The following is a 25,238-nucleotide window of genomic DNA, read 5'->3' as shown; positions in this document are numbered from 1 at the left end:
TTTCAGCTGGATATTTAAAAGATTACAGGTTTATACTTGAAATACAGTAGTCCCCTTATTCACAGGGGATACATTCCAAGACCCCCAGTGAATTCCTGAAGGCATGGATAGTACTAAACCCTATGTATACTATGTTTTTTTCCTGTATATAAAACGTAATAAAGTTTAATTTGTAAATTAGGCACAGTAAGGGACTAACAACAATTAATAATAAAATAGAATAAATATAACAATATACTGTAATAACAGTTATATAAGTGTGGCAACTCTCTCAAAATATCTTACTGTACTGTACAGTGAGTAACCGAAGCCATGAAAAGCTAAACTGTGGATAACCTTGGGGGGACTACCATAAGAGCAACTTTCCTCATTGTTTTAATAATCTCTTTTTAATTTCATTTAATTTTTTGAGGCAGGGTTTCAATCTGTCACCCAGATTGAAATGCAGTAACATGATCAGAGATCACTGCAGCCTCGACCTCACAGGCTCAAGTGAGCCTCCTACCTCAGCCTCCTGAGTAGCTGGGACCACAGGCATGCACCACCATGCCCGGCTGATTTTTTTTTCTTTTTTTTTTTTTTTTTGTAGAGATGGGGTCCCATTATGTTGCCCAGGCTGGTCTTGAACCCTAGGCTCAGGCAATCCACCTGCCTAGGCCTACTAAAATTCTGTGATTACAGGCACAAGCCACTGCACCTGGCCAAAACCCCCCTCTTGACAGGGAATGAGTAATAAGTCACACAAAATCTCACAAGAGATCTTGACATGTGGACACTGTGGAAACATATCTCTTGGCTGTCATTTTTGGGTACCTGAGTTTATTATCTCTCTAAAATATTTTACTATTAAATAGTATATAAATTGAGCTTTATTTCTAATTCCTTATAAAAGCCAAAATTATAGCAACATGGATCAATGAAACAATGCCCCAGTAGTGAAATAAGAGGTGTTCTGCATTCATGTCAACAAAAAAGAAGAAATAGAATTATTTACTCCTTATCCCAGCCAACATCACGCCCATTGGCCATTCAAAGTGCTAAGGCTAAAGAACGGCACTCCAGGATCAAGCATCTTGCCCTGCCCTTGTTTCCCTGGGTCAGTACTACATACAGTCAGCTATGCCTCACCTGGCTGTTTCCTTCCACTCCATCTCCTGCCCATCCACGGCCAGCAGCTCATCCAGTTCCGTGAAGAGCTGAGGGGGAGCTGGGCTGTCATCCTCCTCTCCCAAGATGAATCGGATGCGTTCTGCAGCAGGAGAGACTGCAGAAGTGAAAATACTGTGGTTAAACATTGGCTGGACAACCCTGAGGAAAGTGGAGCTCCGGGCTCTTCCTCTCTCCCCAAGGTTATTGGGCTTCCCTTCCACATTTTCAGTGGACATCTTTCTTGCTAAGCCTCCCAAATCCCCAATCTAAAGCCAAAAAGAAATCAAAGCCCTTCTCTATTCCTTTGGTTCTGAACTGTATCTTGGTTCTCCACCACTCTCCAGAAGGACAGCGCTCCAATTCTGTGTGATATGTCACAAAGAACCTTTAGCCCTCAGATGAGCTGTCTAACCACTCACTTCCCCTCCTTCTCCACTTATGACTCATCCAAAATTATAAGACAAAAGCCAGCTTGAACCAGTCACTTTTTCATACAGCAGTGGGAGGGACAACAAAGTACCCCAATCCTGAGATCCCCCAAGTCCCCGCCTCCCACCCACCCTCCCTCTGTCCAATGCCTAAAGCTCATGTCCTCGCAGGCTTCTCCCTGCCAATAACTGGCTAACTGCAAAGTTGATGAAGGAATATTTAACAAGATGGGCCCTCTTCTTTACAGAATGGTAGTACCCAAAAATGTTTAGTCACACTTCAATGCACTTGAAAAACAAGCCCAAGTAAAATATTGTACACTTGAGGGAGAGAGAAAAAAAAAAAAAACATTTTCCAACACACTCAAGCACATAATTGAATGCCCTACTAGCTCCTTTTGACCCTATCTCCTGAAAATCATGCAATGAAAAATTAACTAGAATTTCCCCCAGGTCATGGGTTACTCCCTTTCAAAAAAAAAAAAAAAAAGAAGAAGAAGACGAAAGAAGAAAGAAGAAGAAGAAGAAAAGAAAGAGAGAGAGAGAAAGAAAAGCAGTTGGAAATTGATGGTCATGTTACAAATTTAAGGCCCACAAATACTCCTCAAAATCCCTGGGTAAAACCAACAATGTTATATACATGTGAATGCAGTTCAAGTACACACAAATATATTTATTATGGATAGACACACACACACACATGCATATATAAATTTGTAGAAATATATGTACACAAATGACCCAACAAAACCAAAAATCCCTACCATCTGAAAATTATTATAATACAGGACAGAATAAAATTCCATAGATCAAAATTTATTTAGTACAAATAAACCCATGAAAAATAGTCAACCTAATTAAAAATCGAAACTAATCATTAAAATAAAATGTGTTTTACCTATTAAAATGTCAAAAAATGGCAGGGCGCGGTGGCTTACACCTGTGATCCCAGCACTTTGGGAGGCCGAGGCGGGTGGATCACCTGAGGTCAGGAGTTCAAGACCAGCCTGGCCAACATGGTGAAACCCTGTTTCTACTAAAAAAATACAAAAAATTAGCCAGGCGTGGTGGCATGTGCCTGTAATCCCAGCTACTCAAGAGGCTGAGGCAGGAAAATAGCTTGAACCTGGGAGACAGAGGTTGCAGTGAGCCGAGATCATGCCATTGCACTCCAGCCTGGGTGACAAAGCAAGACCCTGTCTATAAATTAATTAATTAATTAATTTAATGTCAAAAATGAAAAAAAATAATGATAATCCCAATGTGGGCAAGGGTTTGGGAATCATGCACCCAGCACTTCTTGATTTATGTTACTGGTAGGAGCCTAAATGGAAACATCTCTCTAAAGGGAGATGCTTGAAGGACATGAAAATTTCTGGTGGGACATGAAAATTTTTAAATAGTGTATATATCCTGTGAGCCAACAATTCTTGTACTAGAAATACATTCATTCTAAATAAATAAGAGTTATCTCAAAGGTTTAGTGACAGAGGTGATCATTCTAGCATTGTTTATAACTGAGAAAACAGAAAAATCCTAAACATCCAAAAAGGAACATTGGTTAAATAAAGTATGGTACAACTATACAATGAAATACCACTCAATCATAAAATATGAAGTCAAAATAGCTGGCCTTTTTTGACATGTATACCATATAAAATTAAATTAAAAATAAAAATAATACACATTAAATGATCCCATTTTAGTAAAGAAACAATAAATATATATTTCTATAAAATAAAGCTAGGAATTGAGGCAGCCCTCACGGTGCTCAGTCTGATATGTGTGCGTTTCAGTTACCACAATTTAGATTAAATAACATAGTCCCTAACAATACAGTTCAAATTTCAGTTAACATGGTATATTAATAGTAATTTCATAAAGTACAAACTTTGCAGCTAGCTCTTCAGTCCATAAATCACTACATAACTAACGTGTGCATAATGATCATTGACCAATCATGGGGTGTTTCTTTAAAATATGTCAGTGATTGATCATTGTGTGTTTGTTATTCAGTTCACACACAGACAGCAAAGTGTGTAGCTGTGTTGCCTTCTTGTCTCCCAAAGATAAATGCAAGTTACATGGATAATCAAAGACGGAACTGGCCAACAAGAATGAAGGCAATGTACAGAAACAAAAATTAATACTATTGGAAGTAAAATTTGTATCAAACGTAAATGGAGACGACGTAGCTAACCATGGAATGTAAACGATGCTGCCATTCACCATTGAAAGACTCTGTATATGCAGTTAGAGGAACTTAGTGGAGGTGAATTAATCAACATAAACAAGGAAAGTGATTGTAATGAAAAAGGATAACGATGTCCTAGAGAAAGTGATACTGGCTAAAAACTTCACATTCAAGGAGTTTTAGGAGACACTTCTTGACATGGAAAGCACACAGGATAAAATGTAAGCTGATCCACATTTAGAGAGCATGACAGTTTTCTAGGCATTGAAAAAAAATGCATGCTCTGTATCATAAGTTGTACAACAGGAAGAAGGCAAGCACTATTCAAACTACTCCTGATAAGACTGTACAATGAAACAATTTTAATATCAATATTTCTAATGTTTTAAATTCCTGTGTACTGAATAAATATTAGTTTTACCTTTTCCAATTTTCCTATACCTTTATAGCTAACAACAAGAGAGACTGTAGTGATTTAAAAATTTTTAAAGGTCAAAGAGCAATAGTAACTATTTTCATTGATTATTAGGATTGCTTTGCATAATTTCAGTTTGCAAAGTCTTTTTTTTTTACAGTTATGCACTACGGTACAAAGCAAGGACTTCTACATATACAGGCATATTTAAATACACAGGTACACTTTCAGTGTTATATGGTTTATTTCTAGGGCTTCTGTTTTCTTATGTTCACTTTTCTACAAATTCCAAAGTGTTTACAATTCACTCATGTATTCCATACAGCAAATGTTTACTGAGCACTGTCTATGCTCTTAATTGGCTTAACAGGCTTTATCTTCAGCCTCTGACAAAAAGATCTCTGATCTTACAGAGTTTACATGTATGTAGGGAAAATAAATAGTAACTAAGTAATTTATTCTTTAAATAAATAAGTAAATTAGCACATAAACCAATACCAGAAAAAAATCTGCTAAATATAAGTGTATGCAGAACATTAAAATAAGGTAATTGAGTACATACTGATACAAGGTACAATGAATATGTTTTACTTTGTGATTAGAAATTTTTTTTTTTTGAGACAGAGTCTCACACTATTGCCCAGGCTGGAGTGCAGTGGCGCTATCTCAGCTCACTGCAAGCTCCGCCTCCCGGGTTCACGCCATTCTCCTGCCTCAGCCTCCCGAGTAGCTGGGACTACAGGCACCCACCACAATGCCCGGCTAATTTTTGTATTTTTAGTAGAGACGGGGTTTCACCGTGTTAGCCAGGATGGTCTCGATCTCCCAACCTTGTGATCCCCCCTCCTTGGCCTCCCAAAGTGCTGGGATTACAGGCATGAGCCACTGCACCTGCCCTGAAATTTCTTAATATCCCTGGTAGAAAATAATCTACAGTTCCAGGATTTTAATGTAAAAATATTTGCAATGCCTTTCCAGTCATGAAATGGGAAGTCTAACTATTTTAGGAGATCAGGAGGTCATGAAAATGAAGAAATGACAGGCAGAATTTGGAGTCTGGACAATACTTCTAAGGAGTAGTGTGTTTACATTACCAAAAATTTAGTCACTTTTTTCATCATAGTGGTTCTGAAACTAGCAATCACAAATATAAATCACTTTTCATCAACATTCAATATCAAAGATCCCTAAATCAGAACTAGCTTTAATTTTTTTTAACTTTTATTTTAGATATAGGCATATATGTGCAGGTTTGCTATATAGGTAAATTGTGTGTCACAGGGGTTTGGTGTACAGATTATCTGCCACCTAGGTAATAAGAATAGTATCCAATAGGTAGTTTTTTGATCCTCACCTTCCTCCCACCCTCCACTTCACGTAGGCCCCTGTGTCTGTTCCCTTCTTTGTGTCCATACGTACTCCACGGAATTAGCTTTTAGAAGGGAGAAGTCTAGAGTTAGATAATCAACCTTTTGTCCATTTCTAAAGATGTGATGTAGGTTTGTCCCCACCTCTAACAGAAAAAAATAAATTGGTCTCCTGCCTAAAAAACAGCATAGATAGTACATATCCCTGCTCAGCTCTCCTCCACAGAGCATTACTCTGTAGTCTGGCATTCTCAATTTAGCAAAACGTGAATCACTGCTCATTAGACAGCAACTCAGAGGTGACTTCTGCAAAATGGAATGGAAGAAGGATGTAACACTACCTCCAGGTCTTCCTCTCTAGGTACCATGCCTAACCCCTTTCACAGGTTGTCTTATTTATTACATATAGGCACCTGAGCAACCAGTATATCAATTTTGGGGGATTAAAATTCCAAAATCGTGTGTCATAAACTAGTTCGCAACTCCTGGAAGTTTCTACTGGTGCTGTACTGGGCTCAGAGCCAAAAGACTTGGGGTGCATATGACTTAGCGAGACACCAGTTGGGCAGCCAAGAAAGTGCTTGCACCACCTCTCCCCCAACTCCAAGCAGTGCAGCTCTGGGAGAAACTCCTTCCTTCTGCTTGAGGAGAGTAGAGGGAAGAGTAAACAGGACTTTGTCTTCCAACTTGGATACCAGCTTAGCCACAGTAGGTTAAGATACTAGGCAGAGTCTTAAGGCCCCAGTTCCAGGCCCTAGCTCCCAGGTGACATTTTTAGACATACCCTGGGCTAAAGGGAACCTCCTGCTTTGAAAGTAAGGACCCAGTCTTGGCAAGATTCATCACCTGCTGACTAAGAGACCTTGGGCTTTGAATAAACATCAAGGGTACCCAGGCAGTACTTGCCATAGACCCTGAGTGAGATCCAGAGCTATGCTGGCTTCAGGTGTGACCCAGTGCATTCCCAGCTGTGGTGGCCATGGGGAGAAGTGCCTGCTGGATGAAAGGAGAGGGAAGAATGAAGGTGACTTTGTCTTGCAGCTTGGGCACCAGCTCAGCCACAGTGGAGCAGAGTACCAAGCAGGCTCCTATGATCCCCAATTCCAGGCCTTCGCTCTTAGACAGCATTTCTGGACCTGCCCTGGGCCAGAGAAGAGCCCACTTCCCTGAAGTTAGAAACCCAGGCCTGGCAGCATTCACCATAAGCTGACTGAATAGCCACTTGAGCCTTGACTGAACATCAGCAGTAGCCAGGCACGGGGCAGTGGCGGCCATGCAGACAGGCTCCTTCTGCATCAGGAAAGGGGAAGAAAGAGTGTAAAGGACTTTGCTTTGCAGCTTGGGTGCCAGCTCAGCAGCAGCAGAATAGAGCACCAAATAGATTCCTAAAGTTCCCGGCTCCAGGCCCTGGTTTCTGCATGGCATTTCTGTACCTGCCCTCAGCTCACTGCCCTGAAGGGAAGGACACAAGCCTGGCTGGATTCACCACATGGTGACTGAAGAGCCCTTGGACCTTGTCTGAACATTGGTGGTAGCCAAACAATGGTCACTGTGGGCCTTGGGTGAGATCCAATGCTGTGCTGACTTCGAGTCTGACCTAGTATAATCCCAGTAGTAATGACCACAGGGGTACTTGAGTCACACCTCCCCCAACTCCAGGTAGCTCAAATGGAAAGAGAGACTTCTTCTGTTCAGAGGAAAGTAAGAGAAGAGAACAAGAGTCTCTGCCTGGTAATCCAGGGAATTCTCTCAGATCTTATCACAACCACAAAGGTGGTAAACCTGCAAGTCTGTAAGAGTCACAGCATTACTGGGCTTATGGTGCTGCCTAACGCAGATATGGCTGCAGCGATATCATATCCAAAGTCATAGATCACAACAATCAATTCCCTTTGAATGCTTGAAAAGCTTTCCCAAGACAGGTACAAACAAGCCCAGACTGTAAAGACTACAATAAATACCTAACTCTTCAATGCTCAGACATTGACAAATATATACAAGCATCAAGACTATCTAGAAAAACATGACCTCACCAAACAAACTAAATAAGGTACCAATGACCAATCCCAAGTAACAGAGACATATGACCTTTCAGACAGAGAATTCCCAATAGCTGTTTTGCGGAAGCTCAATGAAATTCAAGATAACACAGAGAAGGAATTCAGAATCCTATCTGATAACTTTAACAAAGAGATTGAAATAATTTTTAAAAATCAAGTGGAAATTCTGGAGCTGAAAAATTCAACTGACATACCGAAGGATGCATCAGAGTCTCTCAACAGCAGACTTAAGCAGAAGAATTAGTGAGCTCGCAGACAGGCTATTTGAAAATACACAGTCAGAGGAGACAAAAGAAAAAAGAATGAAACACACCTATGAGATCTAGAAAACAGCCTAAAAGGGCAAATCTAAGGGTTATTGGCATAAAGAGGAGGGAGAGAAAGATTGGGGTAGAAAGTTTATTCAAAGCGATAATTTAAAAAGTAGAAAAACTTCAAATAAAAAACAGAACAATGCATCTTAAAGAACTATTATAGAAAAGCAAAATAAAACCAAACCCAAAATTAGTAAAGGAAGAAAAATAATAAAGATCAAAGCATGAATAAATGAAATTTTAAAAAAGCAATACAAAAGATCCATGAAACAAAAAGCTGGTTGTTTGAAAAGATAAACAAAAATGACAAACCTTTAGCCTAAGAGAAAAAAAGAGAGAACCCAAATAAATGAAATCAGAGATGAATAGGCAGACATTACAACTGATACCACAGAAATTCAAAGGATCATTACAGACTACTATGAGCAACTATATGCCAATAAATTGAGAAACTTAGAAGAAATGGACAAATCTTAGACACATTCAACTTACCAAGATTGAACCAAGAAAAGACTCAAAACCTGAATAGACTAACATGAAGTAATTAGATTAAAGCCATAATAAACGGTCTCCTAGCATAGAAAAGCCTGGGACCAATGGTTTCACAGCTGAATTTAAAGAAGAACTAATGTCAATCCTATCCAAACCATTTCTTTTTTTTTTTTTTAATACTTTAAGTTCTAGGGTACATGTGCACAACGGGCAGGTTTGTTACATATGTATACATGTACCATGTTGGTGTGCTGCACCCATTAACTCGTCATTTACATTAGGTATATCTTCTAATGCTATCCCTCCCCCCTCCCCCCACCCCACAACAGGCCCCAGTGTGTGATGTTCCCCTTCCTGTGTCCAAGGGTTCTTATTGTTCAATTCCCACCTATGAGTGAGAACATGTGGTGTTTGGTTTTCTGTCCCTGCAACAGTTTGCTGAGAATGATGGTTTCCAGCTTCATCCATGTCCCTACAAAGGACATGAACTCATCATTTCTTATGGCTGCATAGTATTCCATGGTGTATATGTGCCACATTTTCTTAATCCAGTCTATCATTCATGGACATTTGGGTTGGTTCCAAGTCTTTGCTATTACGAATAGTGCCGCAATAAACATACGTGTGCATGTGTCTTTATAGCAGCATGATTTATAATCCTTTGGGTATATACCCACTAATGGGATGGCTTGGTCAAATGCTATTTCTAGTTCTAGATCCCTGAGGAATCCCCACACTGTCTTCCACAATGGTTGAACCAGTTTACAGTCCCACCAACTGTGTAAAAGTGTTCCTATTTCTCCACATCCTCTCCAGCACCTGTTGTTTCCTGACTTTTTAATGATCGCCATTCTAACTGGTGTGAGATGGTATCTCATTGTGGTTTTGATTTGCATTTCTCTGATGGCCAATGATGATGAGCATTTTTTCATGTGTCTGTTGGCTGCATAAATGTCTTCTTTTGAGAAGTGTCTGTTCATATTCTTTGCCCACTTTTTGATGGGGTTGTTTGTTTTTTTCTTGTAAATTTGTTTGAGTTCTTTGTAGATTCTGGATATTAGCCCTTTGTCAGATGAGTAGATTGCAAAAATTTTCTCCCATTCTGTAAGTTGCCTGTTCACTCTGATAGTAGTTTCTTTTGCTGTGCAGAAGCTCTTTAGTTTAATTACATCCCATTTGTCAATTTTGGCTTTTGTTGCCATTGCTTTTGGTGTTTTAGATATGAAGTCCTTGCCCATGCTTATGTCCTGAATGGTATTGCCTAGGTTTTCTTCTAGGGTTTTTATGGTTTTAGGTCTAATATTTAAGTTTTTAATCCATCTTGAATTAATTTTTGTATAAGGTGTAAGGAAGGGATCCAGTTTCAGCTTTCTACATATGGCTAGCCAATTTTCCCAGCACCATTTGTTAAATAGGGAATCCTTTCCCCATTGCTTGTTTTTGTCAGGTTTGTCAAAGATCAGATAGTTGTAGATGTGTGGTATTATTTCTGAGGGCTCTGTTCTGTTCCATTGGTCTACATCTCTGTTTTACCTACCCAAAACATTTCTAAAAATAGAGGAGGAAAGACTACTTCCAAACTCATTCTATGAGACTTATATTACCCTGATACCAAAACCAAAGGCAAATCAAAAAAGGAAAACTACAGGCCAATATCCTTAATGAACACTGATGCAAAAATTCTCAACAAAATACTAGCAAACCAAATTCAACACACATTAAAAAGTTCATTTATCATGACCAAGTGAAATTTATCCCAGGGATGCAAGAATAGTTCAATATATGCAAATCAATTAACATGATACATCATATCAACAGAATGAAGGACAAAAACCATATGATCATTTCAATTGATGCTGAAAAAGCATTTGATAAAAATCAACATTCTTTCATGATAAAAACCCTCTAAAATCTGGTTACAGAAGGAACATACCTCAACATAATATTAATAGAAGAACAGACCTACATCTAGTATCATGCTGAATGGCAAAAATCTGAAAGTCTTTCCTCTAAGATCTAAAACAAGACAAGGCTGCCCACTTTCTCCAGTTATTCAACACAGTACTTGAAGTCCTAGCAAGAGCAATCAAACAAGAGAAGAAATAAAGGGCATTCAATTTGGAAAGAAGGAACTCAAATTAACCTTGTTTGCCAATAATATAACCTTATATTTGGAAAAACCTAAAGATTCCACCAAAAAGCTATTAGAACTAATAAATTCAGTTAAGTTGCATGATACAATATCAAGTATACAAAAATCAGTAGCATTTCTATATGCCAGCAGTGAACAATCTGAAAAAGAAATCAAGAAAGTAATTCCATTTATAATCATTACAAATAAAATAAGATACTTAAGAACAGACTTAGCCAAGAAAGTGAAAGATCTCTACAATGAAAACTATAAAACATTGATGCACGAAATTGAAGACATAACAAAATGGAAAGATATTCCATGTTCATGAATTAGAAGAATCAATATTGTTAAAATGTCCATACTACTTAAAGGAATCTACAGATTCAATGCAATCCCTATCAAAATACCAATGACATTCTTCACAGAAATAGAAAAATTAATCCTACAATCTATATGGAACCACAAAAGACACAGAATAGCTAAAGCCATCCTTAGCACAAAGAACAAAACTAGAGGCATCACATTATCTGACTTCAAATTTTACTATAGACCTATAGTAACCAAAACAACAGAGTACTGCCATAAAAATGACACATAGACCAATGGAACAGAATAAATAGAGAACCCAGAAACAAACTCATACATCTACAGTGAGCTCATTTTTTATAGAGGTGCCAAGAACATACGTTTGGGAAAAACAGTTTCTTCAATAAATGCTGCTAGAAAAACTGGATATTAATATGCAGAAAAATAAAACTAGACCCTTATCTCTCACTATATACAAAAATCAAATCAAAATGGATTAAAGACTTAAATTTAAGACCTCAAACTATGAAGCTACTACAAGAAAACATTGGGGAAACTCCAGGATATTGGACTGGGCAAAGGTTTCTTGGGTAATACCCCATAAGCACAAACAACCAAAGCAAAAATGGAGAAATAGGATCATATCAAGTTAAAAAGCTGCTGCACAGCAAAGGAAACAATCAACAAAGTGAAGAGACAACCAAAAGATGGAAGAAAGTATTTGTAAACTACCCATCTGACAAGAAATTAATAACCAGAATATATAGGGAGTTAAAAACAACTCAATAGGAAAAATCTAATAATCTAGTTTAAAATGGGCAAAAGATCTGAATAGATATTTCTTAAAATAAGACATACAACTAAGAAACGGGTACATGAAAAGGTACTCACCATCACTGATCATCAGAGAAATGCAAATCAAAACTACAATGAGATCATATCACCCAGTTAAAATGGCTTTTATCCAAAAGACAGGCAATAATGAATGCTGGCAAGGATGTGGAGAAAAGGGAACCCTCATACACTGTTGGTGGGAATGTATAGCCACTATGGAGAATAGCGTGGAAGTTTCTCAAAAAAACAAAAACAAAACTACCATAAGATTCAGCAATCCCACCGCTAGGTATATGCTCAAAAGAAAGGAAATCAGTATATCAGAGATATCTGTACTCCCATGCATGTTTACTGCAGCATTATTCATATTAGCCAAGATTTGGAAACAACCTAAGTGAGCATCAACAGATGAATGGATTTTTGAAATGTGATATATACACACAATGGAGTACTATTCAGCCATGAAAAAAGAATGAGATCCAGTCATTTGCAATAAGATGGATGGAACTGGAGGACATTTTGTTAAGTGAAATAAGCCAGGCACAGAAAGACAAATTTTGCACGTCCTCACTTATTTGTGGAAACTAAACATTAAAACAATTGAACTCATGGAGATACAGAGTAGAAGGATGGTTACCAGAGGCTAAAAAGGGTAGTTGGTGGGAGCAGGCGGGGTGGGGGATGGTTAATGGGTACAAAAATACAGTTAGAATAAATAAGGCCTAGTATTTGATAGCACAATAGGGTGACTACAATGAATAAAAATTTATTGTACATTTTAATATAACTAAAAGAGTATAATTGGAATTTATAACACAAAAAAAAATAAATGCTTGAAGTGATGGATACCCCATTTGCCCTGATGTGATTATTACGCATTGTCTGCCTGTACCAAAATATCTCATGTACCCCATAAATACATATACCTATTATATACCCATAAAAATAAAAAATAAAAAGAAGAAAAGATAATACATAGTAGGGGAAATGCTATGGATAAAACTATAATAAGCAATAACTAATATTTTTGAATGGTTACGCTATCCCAGGCAATGTGTTAAATGTTTTGCATTTGTTACATCATTAATTTTACACAAGTCTATGAAATAGCTACTTTTATTATTCCCTTACATTACTCTTACAGACAGGGAAAATGCATCCTAAGAAGGTAAGGGACTTCCTCAAGATAACACAACTACTAAGTGATATGACTTCAAACCCATTTGTGTTGTTTCTAAGCCCATTTGTTAGCTGCCACACTCTAATGGTTAATCTCATTTTTTAAAAGAATTAAAGGAAAACACGATCAGATTGCTATACGAACAATATAGGCAGTAAATGTATTAGATTTCAGAAGACACGGAAATCACAGTGGCATATGAAATAGTCAGAAAGTAAATTAGTTGAAATTTGGTTCATTATTCACCAAAAGGCATTTTGCGAATGTACCCTTTTGGTTTTGGTATAGGAAGCATCCCACTGTGGCCACCCTGCAGGCTTCCAAAAAAATTGCTTTAATAGAAATAGTGATCACAATGAAGAATTCCTGCTGAGCATGACAAGTCTACATATAAATTCCCTTAAACAAGTTAAATGAGGACTTCTGGATTTCACATTTTCTTCTTTGCAGAGTCCACAATCTGGTACAATCTCAGCTTTCAAACCAAAGTATAAAAAGAAACAACTATTTTTAAGTTATTAATGTGCTATTCTCAACTGGTTTACATAGTTATCATTTTAAGTATTCATTTCTGTTTTTCATTGTGAGACAAAAGTTTGTAGGTAGATATCATGGTTGTTAAAACTTCCACAATTTATGTATTAAATATATCACAGTAGTTTTGTTTCCCCTAGAAAAAGACATCATTTTATACCTATGTCATGTTTTACAATAGCTCAGGTGCTCAGACCTAACCCAAATGGCTCCAACAGCTGCCTAGAGAATGCAGCTAATCTTCACAATCTTTCAAAGAGGCAGCTTTTTACTCTTTTTCAGAGATGATAATAGATAAGGCACTTTACAAATGCTTCGCATGAATGACAATCTCATTGAATCCTCAAAACAAACCTGTTAGGTAGATTGTATTACTATCTCCATTTTACACATGAGAAAACTGAGGCTTGGAGATGCATGTAAATTGCCTAATGATTCACAGGCACCCCAAGCAGTCCTCCCTGAGAACCCATGTTATCATGCTGACCCTTTGTTGACCAGATGAAGGAATGAGGCTCAGAGAGGTTCAGCAAATTTATTACTCAATGTCATACAGTAAGTAGCAGAGTTAGGATCAAACTTAGGTCAACTATTTCTAAGTCTAATGTCGTGGTGTTACACCTTTTCTCATCCTTATAACCTTGACGCATACAATGCATCAAAGGACTGTCACGGTGGTGTATTTATCATTTGAAACAGCCCCCTAAGTAAGTCTGATAGATATCATTTTCCATTCATATTCCCCAGAAAGTAGAAACTCAGGCAAAGCTTATGTGCTAATGTTTATTGGGATGTGCAATTCCAGGATATCAAGAATAAGGGAAGAAGGGGCATGAGGCATGGAGGGAGGCTAAGTAGACATAAGGTAGTGCATTCTTATTAATAATAATTACCAGACCACTGTAACACTCTAAAAATACACTTAAATGTATATATAAAATCCTCAAACTTCATTTTCACCTTTATAAATAAAAGAAATGAGAATAACTAAATGAATAAAGTTTTATAAACATATAAATGTTTAAAACACACACACATACACAGAAACACACACACACACTGTAGTGGTCATCTGTTAGTAACCACCTTTAAGCTCTTTTTCTAATGACAGCAACCCATTTTCTTCTGGAGAACCATCTTTATACTTGTATAACCATTTGGTTCAATCCACAAGGCCCTATGACCCAGGTCTGAGCAATGAGAATATCACAACTTCTTGCCACAGCAATTCATTTTTGAGTGGGCAGTTGACCTGATATAGGCGAAACAGAGTAAATAAATGTCAGCCTTTTGCTAGAACTACTAAGAAATTAATCATTATGCTGAGAGGCTAAAATGGCAATAAAAGCTATGAAGTACAGATGGCCATCTTGCAACTCTAAGGGAAGAGTCTACCTAAGAATAAATTAAACATGTAATAACTCAGAAGCAAGGCAGATGTAGGTTTCTAATGCCTAGATCCACCCATGCCTGAAGTCAGCTATGTTTCAATCATATTTGACAATTACAATTTAAATTAAAAGCAAAATTGTTTTAAAGCAATCTGAGCTAAATTTTCTGTCATTTGCAACCAACAGTCCTGATATACCCTCCTATTATTCCATTTTAACAGGTTAAAGTAGAGCTAATTTCCATGTGTTAAGTGTATCACCAAACTAATTGCATTGAACAACCTTTTTTTTTAATGGAATCCAAGTTTTGGAGAGATGTGTACAAGTTACCTAGATTTTCTTCATGCCTTAACATACCTTTACCCCAACCAATCCAGAAAATTACCATCAATTTACATGTTAGCAAGCTATAGACAAGTAAATTAGACAGTTACTTTTTCTCTTTCAAATTAGCTAAGAAACTGAAACAGCCAAGTAGTATTCATTAAAATAGATAATTTTAAACATATTTAGGTATCCAAGTATTAATAAGCTCTCACTCAAAAAAAGCTGTCAATTATCACAAATTATCCTTAATGTGCCATGATATTATTGTTCAGCTATAGAGAGTCAACAGCATTAAGAGCCTGAGTTTCATAATATTATCAAACTACCTTAGTTAGGAGCAGAGTAAGTTCAATTTCAGCCAGCAAGTGGTGATAAAAACTAGAGTTTACTCAGACATTTTTAAGAAATATCTGTACCGTAGCTTTTTATCTTAAAAATGTAGAAAAATAATTTACCTGGGGTTTACATTACAAAAACGTTACATGGATTCAGGTCATATCTATAAGATACTTAGAATTCTTTAGAACATAAAGGTAGTACTCCTTGTATTCTATAACTTATTCTGTGTAGTTCTTTCCTAACTTCTGCCAAAGCGGTGGGTTAAAAAATTAAAACGAGGATTTCTGTCAGTGATGTAAATATGTATCTCTCTTTTTAAAATGCTGCTAAGCCATTCTCAAAGGGGTAGTCTCAATGATGGTACAGCAGTAAAGTAACTTTGGTCCATGAAATTCCATGTTTAAAAAATTATTGGCCCACAGCCTTTTTGGTCTGCTGCTTCTTTTATTAATTATCCCAATTATATTCATTGTAATTATATTAAGCATATTATTAATATTATTTCAATATTCCAAGACTATCAGACAGAAAAGTAAAATTCAAATCAATCATTTAGTTTTTAGCAGCCTCAATGGTGACCTAAACTAAGTAACTAAACTAATGATGAAACTAAACATTTTGACTTTTTCCAAATTTCACCTTCCATGATACCATTTTCCTCACTTAATCCAAGTTTGCATGGTATTCATGAGGCTTTGAGAAGAAATAGGTTCACAGAAACGGTAATCACCCAATTGCGCCATCTGCATATTGTAAGACTGCATTCCCCCTAATAAATTAACATCCCAAGAATTTGCTGGGTCCCCAAGGGATGTTTCACACATATTGATTCTTTTGGCTACAGCCCTTTGTTGATGCCCTCTATCTGCAAAAAAAACACCTGGAAGGGGTACCGCATCACAGACACCATCATCAGAGTCAAGCATGAAACTCTCAATACTCTGCCAAGGATGTCAACTCCCAACGTTCCCAAGGATGCCAAAACAACACAGTAGTTTTGGGATGCCAAAACAACACAGTAGTGAAAACAAAACCAGGAGACAAAGAAGTCTAGATGGACATAATGGATAACAGGAATTTTGGGGGTAAGTACAGAGTTCAGAACATTGTGCTGTCCTGATTGAGACCCAAATTATGTCTTTTGACACATATCACATGCCAGAGAATTTCCAGAAGAAAAGCTAAATGAGGACTCAAAAAAGAGGAATTCATACAACCCCATCCATTCACCCACATTTAACCACCAGGGCATATCTGCCTTGTTAAAATTACAAGGTACCCAGTGCCTTAAGTATCTAAATAATCATTACTTCTAGTTGTTGTGTTTAGCTTCTTGTAGTCTTTTGTTCAGATCAAATTACTTTCCCCAAAAACCCAGCTATACCCAGATCCTTCCTTTAGTGAATAAAAAAATTCTTTCTTGTTGTTTGTTTATTCCAGTTCTAAATGAGTTTCTTGCACTTGCAACAACAGGCTTATTAATTTATATAATATGTATAGAAAAAAAACCACCAGAAGGACATACACTAAATGTTAACAATTATTATCCTCAAGTGGAAGAATTACTGATGATTCTCATTTTCCTTGTTTTCTTTATGTGCAAGTTCTAAATTTTCTAAAATTAGCATTAAAATCATATTTATAAGGAAAACAAGCCAATTAAGGTTTTTTAGTTGCTAAATTGAGAATAGTCATGTCAAATTAGTGCCACACACTTCCTTACAATATTTGAAACTGCAGAATCTCAATTATCTTTCTCAAAAATATGTCCAACACAAACATAATCTTACAGCACTTGCCTTTACTGCTGTGTAGGGACTAGAATAGCCAGTTCTGAACCAGGACTGGCCATGGTTCTGAACGCTACTTAACTGGGAAGCCACAAAAGCCGAAAAATAATCCCATGGGCGTAGAACAATGGGGATGAGGGTGAAGGGAATTTCAAGCAAGTTGCATGGAAAGAAAGGACACTTTCTATAAACAGAACAGAAAACACTTATTAATTGAAATGGTAAAGAATATGGCTACCCAGCAACCTTTTCCTGAAGGACCTGAAAGTTTCTTGTGCATGTTATAACCACCATTTCCAGTTACTTTTAATTTCTCACTCCCTACATCATTTCTCTCTCTTCTGCCAGAGCTGCCATGATAAGGTTTACATGATGAATCACTCTGCTTAAGAGTGAACACATCAGCATTTTCTCCAGGTTCAACTCGGACCAATTATCAGCACAATTTATACACCGAGGTTTCTAAAGTCAGATTCAATTCTCATCAACATTAGGAAATCTTCAAGATTCCCAAAATAAACTCTACAGATTTGCTCGAGTGCAACTATTTGCTATAGAGAGTAGCTAAATATATAGCTCCAATATTACTGTCACAAGCGCCACACTAATGCTGCCATTGGATGCTTTCACATACAAAAGAAGACATTCTCCTTCCTGTAGACTCTCTGTCAAAATGCCTAAGAATATAGAGGCACCGAACCTTAAAGAATCATTAGGACTTCTGACTTCATCCCCACATTGCCAAAAAAATTCTACCCATATTACCTGGATAGCAATACTGAGAAGTGTGGTTTAAAAATACAATTTCTTTTAAAATTGGGAGAGGAATGGAAGCCTCAAGGAAATGTTACATGGATGTCTGTTCTTTCTTATTCGAAAAAAGGTGACATTCCCCACAGATGTATTAACGCTCTAAAGATTTTGCTGGAACTCTGAATGTAATACAGAAATGTCAACAAGATTCTACAATAAGGTTTTCTTCTTTTCTGTCTTATTTAGATCTGTTCTGAGTTGAGGGTCCAAAATTAGTGGCAGTGATCCTCAACTTTTGTGAAGTTTAATTATATTCTCAGTAAAGAAAAAATAAATATAACAGATCCTCCAACACTTCCTACTTGACATCTATAGTTTCACTGTTCTCAGACAACATAATGCTTCATTTGCCTTGTGCTATGGTTTAGAAGTTTTTTCCATCCAAAACTCAGTGGAAATTTAATTGCCATCGTGGTAGGATTGGGAGGTCAAACCTTGAAGAGGTGTTTATGTCATGAGGGTTCTGCCCCCAGGAATAGACTAATACATTATCTGGGGAATGGATTCACCCCCTCTTTCTCTCTTTTGCCTTCTTTGCCCCTCTGCTTTGTGATGCCCTCTGCCATGTTATGACACTCCAAGCAGGCCCTCCCCAGATGCCAGAACCTTGATGGTGGATTTCTCACCCTCCAGAACTGGGGGTGAGCCAATAAATGTCTAATCTTTACAAATTACCAAGTCTGTGGTATTCTGTGGTAGCAGCACACAGCAGCACACCAGCAACATATGTCTACTAATCAGCAAAGACCTAAAAACCAGGCCAGAAGCTGAAAGACCACTTGTAGAAACTGAGTTCGACTGCTTGAGAAATGGCATATGAATGACAAGAGTCTAAATATAAACACAAGTAAATGTTGATGCTTTTCATCATTAAGCACCTTCCCAAATGACCAACAGAGATATGCTAAATCCATTCTCAGTAAATAATAAAATTGAATCAACTAAGTTTTTAGGACCAACTTTTAAGGCAGAGGTTCATAATTTGTTATAGAAATAAACTTCCTTCTAAATTATTCATATCACTTAACTACACAAAGCTGATAGAAAACCTAGATAAGAGTGGGTATGTGGGCTGGCTAAGGATATTAATTTTCTATTGAAGTGTGCTACAAATAAACTTATGCATTCTACAGAGTAATACTGACAAAAGTAAAGAATTCACCCCCTTTGACACAATCCGCTTTCACTATATTCTATCTCTACAACATTTCTTAATCCCTTATATTAGAAGCCTATATATAACACTTCAAGGCATCAAGAGATAACCTCAGTTCATCAGTGGTGAGATAAGTAAGTGCCATTTCAAAAGAGATTGATTATTAACAGCATCCTGTTCAGAAAGAACTGTTAGAGAAAGTATTTAGTCACTTCTAAGGCTTGGGGTAACGTGTAAGGCTTGGCTATTCCTTAACTGGGTGAAGAATTTCCAATTAATTAACTATCGATCATAAAACTTAGATTCCTTTGCCTTCTCAGACAACCCCTTGTTTAGATCCATTAAGTACCAGCTTAAGCTAGTTTGGAAACACTTTTGACTATTTATGACACTCTTTAAGACCTGCATAAGCTCAAATCTGGCTTTCTTAGAATTACACTGGTAAAACGCTTTAGCAACCTTGTAAAGTAGAGATTACTCATTCACCTGAAAATTGTCCAAATCCCTTTGCCACCTCTATTTCGTGAGAAGGGCAGGAAAAAGCTTCAGCAAAGTGGGGTGTCTGAGATTCAGTTATAGAAATGTATAAAGAATGAGTCAGGGAACTCCTACAAATGCAGTGGAAGGTGCTCCGGGCCTGATGAACGAGATAAGCCAAAATCCACAAGAGGAGGCCACAGTGCAAATGCCAGAGCAGCAAATTTCAACAGCAAATCTGAAGGGACCAGAAGGAAGACTTGAGGTCATGTTGTCAATTTAAGACTGAAAAGCTAGGGTAAGCTGAGATAAAAGCAACCCAGTGTTGATATGTAGGAGTCAAAGAACCTAAAGCTCAAGGCAGATATTAAATATGAATACCTAAGTTGTCTAGTAATATGAAAATGAATTAAAGAAGTGCTGTTGCTTGGAAGTGGTGTGGAAGGGGAAGGGATTATTCCCAATAAGTTTTAGGAGAATTCACATAAGATACTAAAGACCCTCCAATCCTTCCCCCAAGTAATCAATGAAGTGTTTGCAGCAGCTGATTCCTACATCCTCAGAGAAAATGGATCTTCATCACTTAGGGAGCATTCATTTCAAAAGATGGGATTCTGCAAATGCACTCCTATCTAGTGGCAGCACGGGGAACTCACTTCATGAGATAATACAGCCCTGAGTCAACAGTAATCACAGGTGGAGTGATGGGTTCCGAACTATAAGACCAGAATCTGGTGCTCAGCTTCAATTCTGACAGAGCAAATCCCTCCTTCTCCCTCTGACTCAGCTTCCCCAACTTTTTGACATATAATAACAACAGGAAGAGTGAAGAGAATACTAAAGGTACATCCATGGCTGGAGGAATCAAATTTTGCGATTCTGGCTTATAAAATTATATTTAGAAAGACCAGATAATGCTATTATATTAAGCAATCTACTGATGTATTATTGATTCTGGCACTTTTGATCTCATCTTTTCTTTGAGAAGTAATACCAACAAATTTTCAATACAAAGATTGAAAAAACTGAATCTGACATTCTTAGAGGGAAAAAATAATGCCAAGAAATATTCTCACCCTTTCTTTACCCTGTTACTTAGTCAAAGATGTGTAGTGAGCACTAACTAGCAGTATTTAAATACCAACTACCTAAAGAAGTTGCATAATGAATGAATTTTTCAATGAATTTCCAATCAATTGTGGCCAAGATAAATAAACCTCAGTGAAAGTGACCTAAAGAGGTAAAGGCATATAACCAACTCCAGAGACCTAAGTAAATCTGAAAATCCAATGGAAAAATAAAGCACATGAATAGAATGAGGATTTCCAAAGACAGAATGAAAAGGAAAAGTATGCACGATGGTTCACAGATAAAAAGAATATGTGGTGAAAGGAACTAAGCTATGCACAAGGGTAACTTACTGAAATGAATCTGGATGTTTTATATACAGAACAAGTTTTGATTTACAGATCCTATTGATATTCATTTAAGTTTTCCTCTTTACGTAGTAATCTGACTTAAAAACAAAATAGAATCAGCAATCCAAGAGACACCAATGAATATTAAACAACATTGGTTATCTCTGAGCTGCACCCAAAACACACACATATCAAGATCGTTATAGCCTAAGATATGTCCAGCCACTCTCTACTCTTGCATAGTGGAGATGTTAGGAAGTCTAATTCTCTACTACAATAGAACAAAACTCATGTCAAAATAACACATGTAAATCAGCCATTAACCATGTTCCTTAAAAAAAAAAAACTTAATTTTTCAGGACAAGAACCTAAATATTTTTACAGACTCCATTACTGGTTTACATAAAAATAAATTATAGTTAAGTAAACTCTAAACTTCTGTCCTGTATACTCAAAGAAAAACTGGCCAATGCCTAGTTCTTGTAATGTTATATTCACCTAATCCTACTTTAAAACACACCAAAGGGGCTATTTAAGAGTTACTTGTGATGTCAGCTAAATGAATTCCCTAAACAGAATTCTGAAAGTCAATTTCTAATTGGTTTTTTTCTTTGGTCACTAATAGAAAATATGCCTAAATATTAAAATTTATTCTTTAGTTATTAAATCAGCTAACACTAAATTTTCTCCTACAGTGACACATCCATGTCATATAGATGTTTATGTCCAAGAATTCATTTCAAAAATGTCAACTGCAATTAAAATTGTTCTGAAATGTCTGCATGGTATGTCCTGCCATGAATGACAATTGGTTAATTTGCCTATGAAATTAGCATGTTCTGAACTAAGTCAAAAGAATGTATCCTTTCACATGCTGAAATCAAGCTCACTTCAGAAATCAGTTTCTCCTCTATCTTGAATCTATTACTATTTAAAATGAGCAAAGACTTTGAGAACAATAACTTGGCTTTCCAATGTTATTTGGGGTGTGTACAAACTGAGCTACACATCCACTGCAGTCTTTTCTTCCAAAACTTATACTTCTATTTTCCATTATCACAAGTTTTATTTTTCTTCTTTCAATTCATCACCACTTGTAAGACCTCTTCAAAAGACAGTTATGAGGTTTATTGAAGAGATTCTTCACAGCTTGCTTTCTATTTTTTCCTGGCCAAGCAATTTGGTAAGGACACTAGATTAGAAATATTACTTAATAGGAACATCTATTAATAAATAGCGCCTATTATGAACGTATCTCCCTTAATCCTCAGAACATTCCCATAACCTAAGTATTATTTCTATATTCATATATGATATGTATTCAACGAGGTTACTGCATACATTACCCAGATCACATATCTAGTAGTGGGGAGATCTAGACTTAGCAGTTACGTAGCTTTGTCTGACCATAAAGTCCATACTCTTCCTGCTATAGTGTGCTTCCCCCATCATTTCTATTTCTACTGTATTTGTGAACATAGGGCACCCTTCTAAATCCCACTGTCCAAACAGGAGATTTCAAAAACATATCTAGCCATTGGTTTGAACTCTTTGAAAAGAGGCATGTTAAAATCTTGATAATAACAATGCTTGTTTTTCTTTTTAAAATATCCAAGGACTATATATTACCAAATACTTTGCAATGAGTATTAAACTTTTCCTACACCAAGCTTGGGATTGAGCCATTATTCCTTTACTTTTCAACAAGCCATCCCTTCTATTCCTTTTAATTTATTTTCTTCTGATTTTAAATGGCTTTAAGAACTATCTAAATTCATTCCAGAGCTCAAACAACTTAGCCTATAAATTTGTCAGTTCTAACTTTGGGAGTTATAGATCTGTTTAAGAGTCAGAAGAAATGCATATAAACACACGCAGGCAGAATTTTGTACAAAATTGATGTTAATGCTTTGGAAAATGATTTTCTTCACACTTGTCAAGCAACTTTCAAAAAAGATACTCATTTCAGGGACTAAACTCACCTCCTAGAGTTGCATGTGCCTAAGCTTCAAATGATGGGTGTACACTAGGAAAATACGAATAAAATCATCTGACAGTACACACACACACACACACACACACACACACACAACCCTGTTACAGCCCTGTCTAGAGAACTTTATAAACACATGTGAGCCTGACATACTGGTGCACGCCTGTAGCCTCAGTTACTTGAGTGGCTGAGGCTGGAGGACTGCTTGAGCTCAGGAGTTCAAGTCCAGCCTGAGAAATACAGCAAGATTCTATCTCTTTAAAAAAATTCATAGAATGAGATCATGTCCTTTGCAGGGACATGGATGGAGCTCAAAGCCATTATCCTCAGCAAACTAACGCAGGAACAGAAAACCAAACACCGCATGTTCTCACTTATAAGAAGGAGCTGAACAATGAGAACATGTGGAACACAGGGAAGGAAACAACACACACTGGGGACTGTGGGGGTGAGGGGAGGGAGAGCATCAAGATAAATAGCTAATACATGCAGGGCTTAATACCTACGTGATGGGTTGATAGGTGCAGCAAACTACTATGGCACACATTTACTTGTGTAACAAACTTGTGCATTTGGCACATGTATCTGGAACTTTAAATTAAATTAAATTTTTAAAAATCATAATAAATAAATAAGTAATTTTCAAAAACCACATGTGAATTCTGTTTTTAAAAAAACGGCCTGTACCACCAGGGGTACCAGGGATCCCTAATCTCCACCATGGTGAAATATGTCAAACAGATGTTTACAGACACATCTCTTAGCAACATATTCCATTCCTATTAAAACATTTGCAGATCCACATTACAAATGCTTGCAGATAGAGTTATTTGTTAAGGTCCAGAATGTTCAGAGGGAGGGTTTTCTTCTAAACTTCAAGCGCAGCAAGACTTTTTCAAAAGTAAGGCTGTTGGCAAATAAATTGAAGCCCAGAGGATGACATTTTGTCAAAACAATCTGCAAACATTTATTTTGCTGCCACAGTTCAGTTGAAACTAGTTCCTACTGAGATACTGACACTGCTATAATGTTGATTCATGCTTTTGTGGCTTCAAAAATTAATAACCGTAACTTTTGTTTTTTAAATGGTTTGGAATTGCCAGCAGTATGCTACTTCCAACTGGCTCTAAATAAAGCAGTTCATGATTTAAACTTGTTCTTAAAGGCAGAAATGCATCTTTCTTTGCAGCTTTGGATCGTAACTGGTTTCTTATGCAACAAAGTGAAGCTAAAGATTGTACCACTGTCACTACCCAGGAAGTGGTGAAATGGAACTTCAGTTTCCCTCAGTGATTAACTCAGAAAACAAAGACTTAATGTCTATGCTATGGTCATTAAATCTTCCATGTTACAAACCAATACTTTAGTATAATGTGTGTGTTCTTCAACACTTTAATCAGACGGAATAACTAAGGCATCCACCCAGACACAAAATATCTCTGTAAACCTCCATACTTTGTCTTTAAAGACTTTCACATTTCATATTTAAAATTAATACTTCTAGGTTTACCTTATTATAAAAATACTTTTTCCAAATACCCAAATAAAAGGGATGTTTCAGGTAAATATATTTATACTTTACTCAACCCCAGAAGTACTTAGAGCCCAGTCTGAAAATAAAGTCTTCTCTGCCTCTATTGAAAAAGGTCCACATCAGTGCCTGTACCATGGCTTGGCAATGGCTTGACCTGAATCCAGGTAAGTATGACCAACTCTTTTGCATCCTTTCAGTTTCTTATCATAATAAAACTATGATTAAAAACTGTAATCACTATTCAATGTCTTTTGTCTATTTTTTGTTTTCCTAGAGAATCCAACTCAAGCCAAAGTCGTTATATAGTTCAAAACAACTGTCTTCTAAACCTAGGTGGGCTGTAAACTATTAGGAGAGTAACTCTGGACAGGTCAGCTCTGCCTAAATCCACAGGGTCTGCATCAGTTTTAGGTTTGATACCAATAGGCACAGAATAGAGGGAGAAACAAAGAATTCTGTGGGAAAGGAAGAAACCTAAAAGAAGTCAGCCAAATTTCCAGTCTCTCAAGATTCAGATAGTCACTGTTTGGCTTGATAACTTTATAAACTCCAAGAAAATCAAACATACTATTATTTAATATGTCTAGTTTATC

The 25,238-nt window shown here is 36.9% G+C and overlaps 1 protein-coding gene across 3 annotated transcripts in view; it reads right to left on the bottom strand.

Moving 5' to 3' along the window:
- Positions 1-25,238, bottom strand: part of SLC4A4 (solute carrier family 4 member 4) — a 388,838-nt gene that overhangs the window by 233,632 nt on the left and 129,968 nt on the right. For all 3 annotated transcript variants that reach the window (XM_004038792.5, XM_031010225.3, XM_019025724.4), the window contains exon 4: positions 1,129-1,264. In XM_004038792.5, the coding sequence (XP_004038840.3) occupies positions 1,129-1,264 (136 nt within the window). The remainder of the gene's footprint in view (positions 1-1,128; positions 1,265-25,238) is intronic.

Source organism: Gorilla gorilla, chromosome 3 (genome assembly GCF_029281585.2).
Source record: "Gorilla gorilla gorilla isolate KB3781 chromosome 3, NHGRI_mGorGor1-v2.1_pri, whole genome shotgun sequence".
Taxonomy (NCBI): domain Eukaryota; kingdom Metazoa; phylum Chordata; class Mammalia; order Primates; family Hominidae; genus Gorilla; species Gorilla gorilla.
The sequence above is the reverse complement of the archived record's forward strand: the minus strand, read 5'-3'. Positions and strand labels throughout refer to the sequence as shown.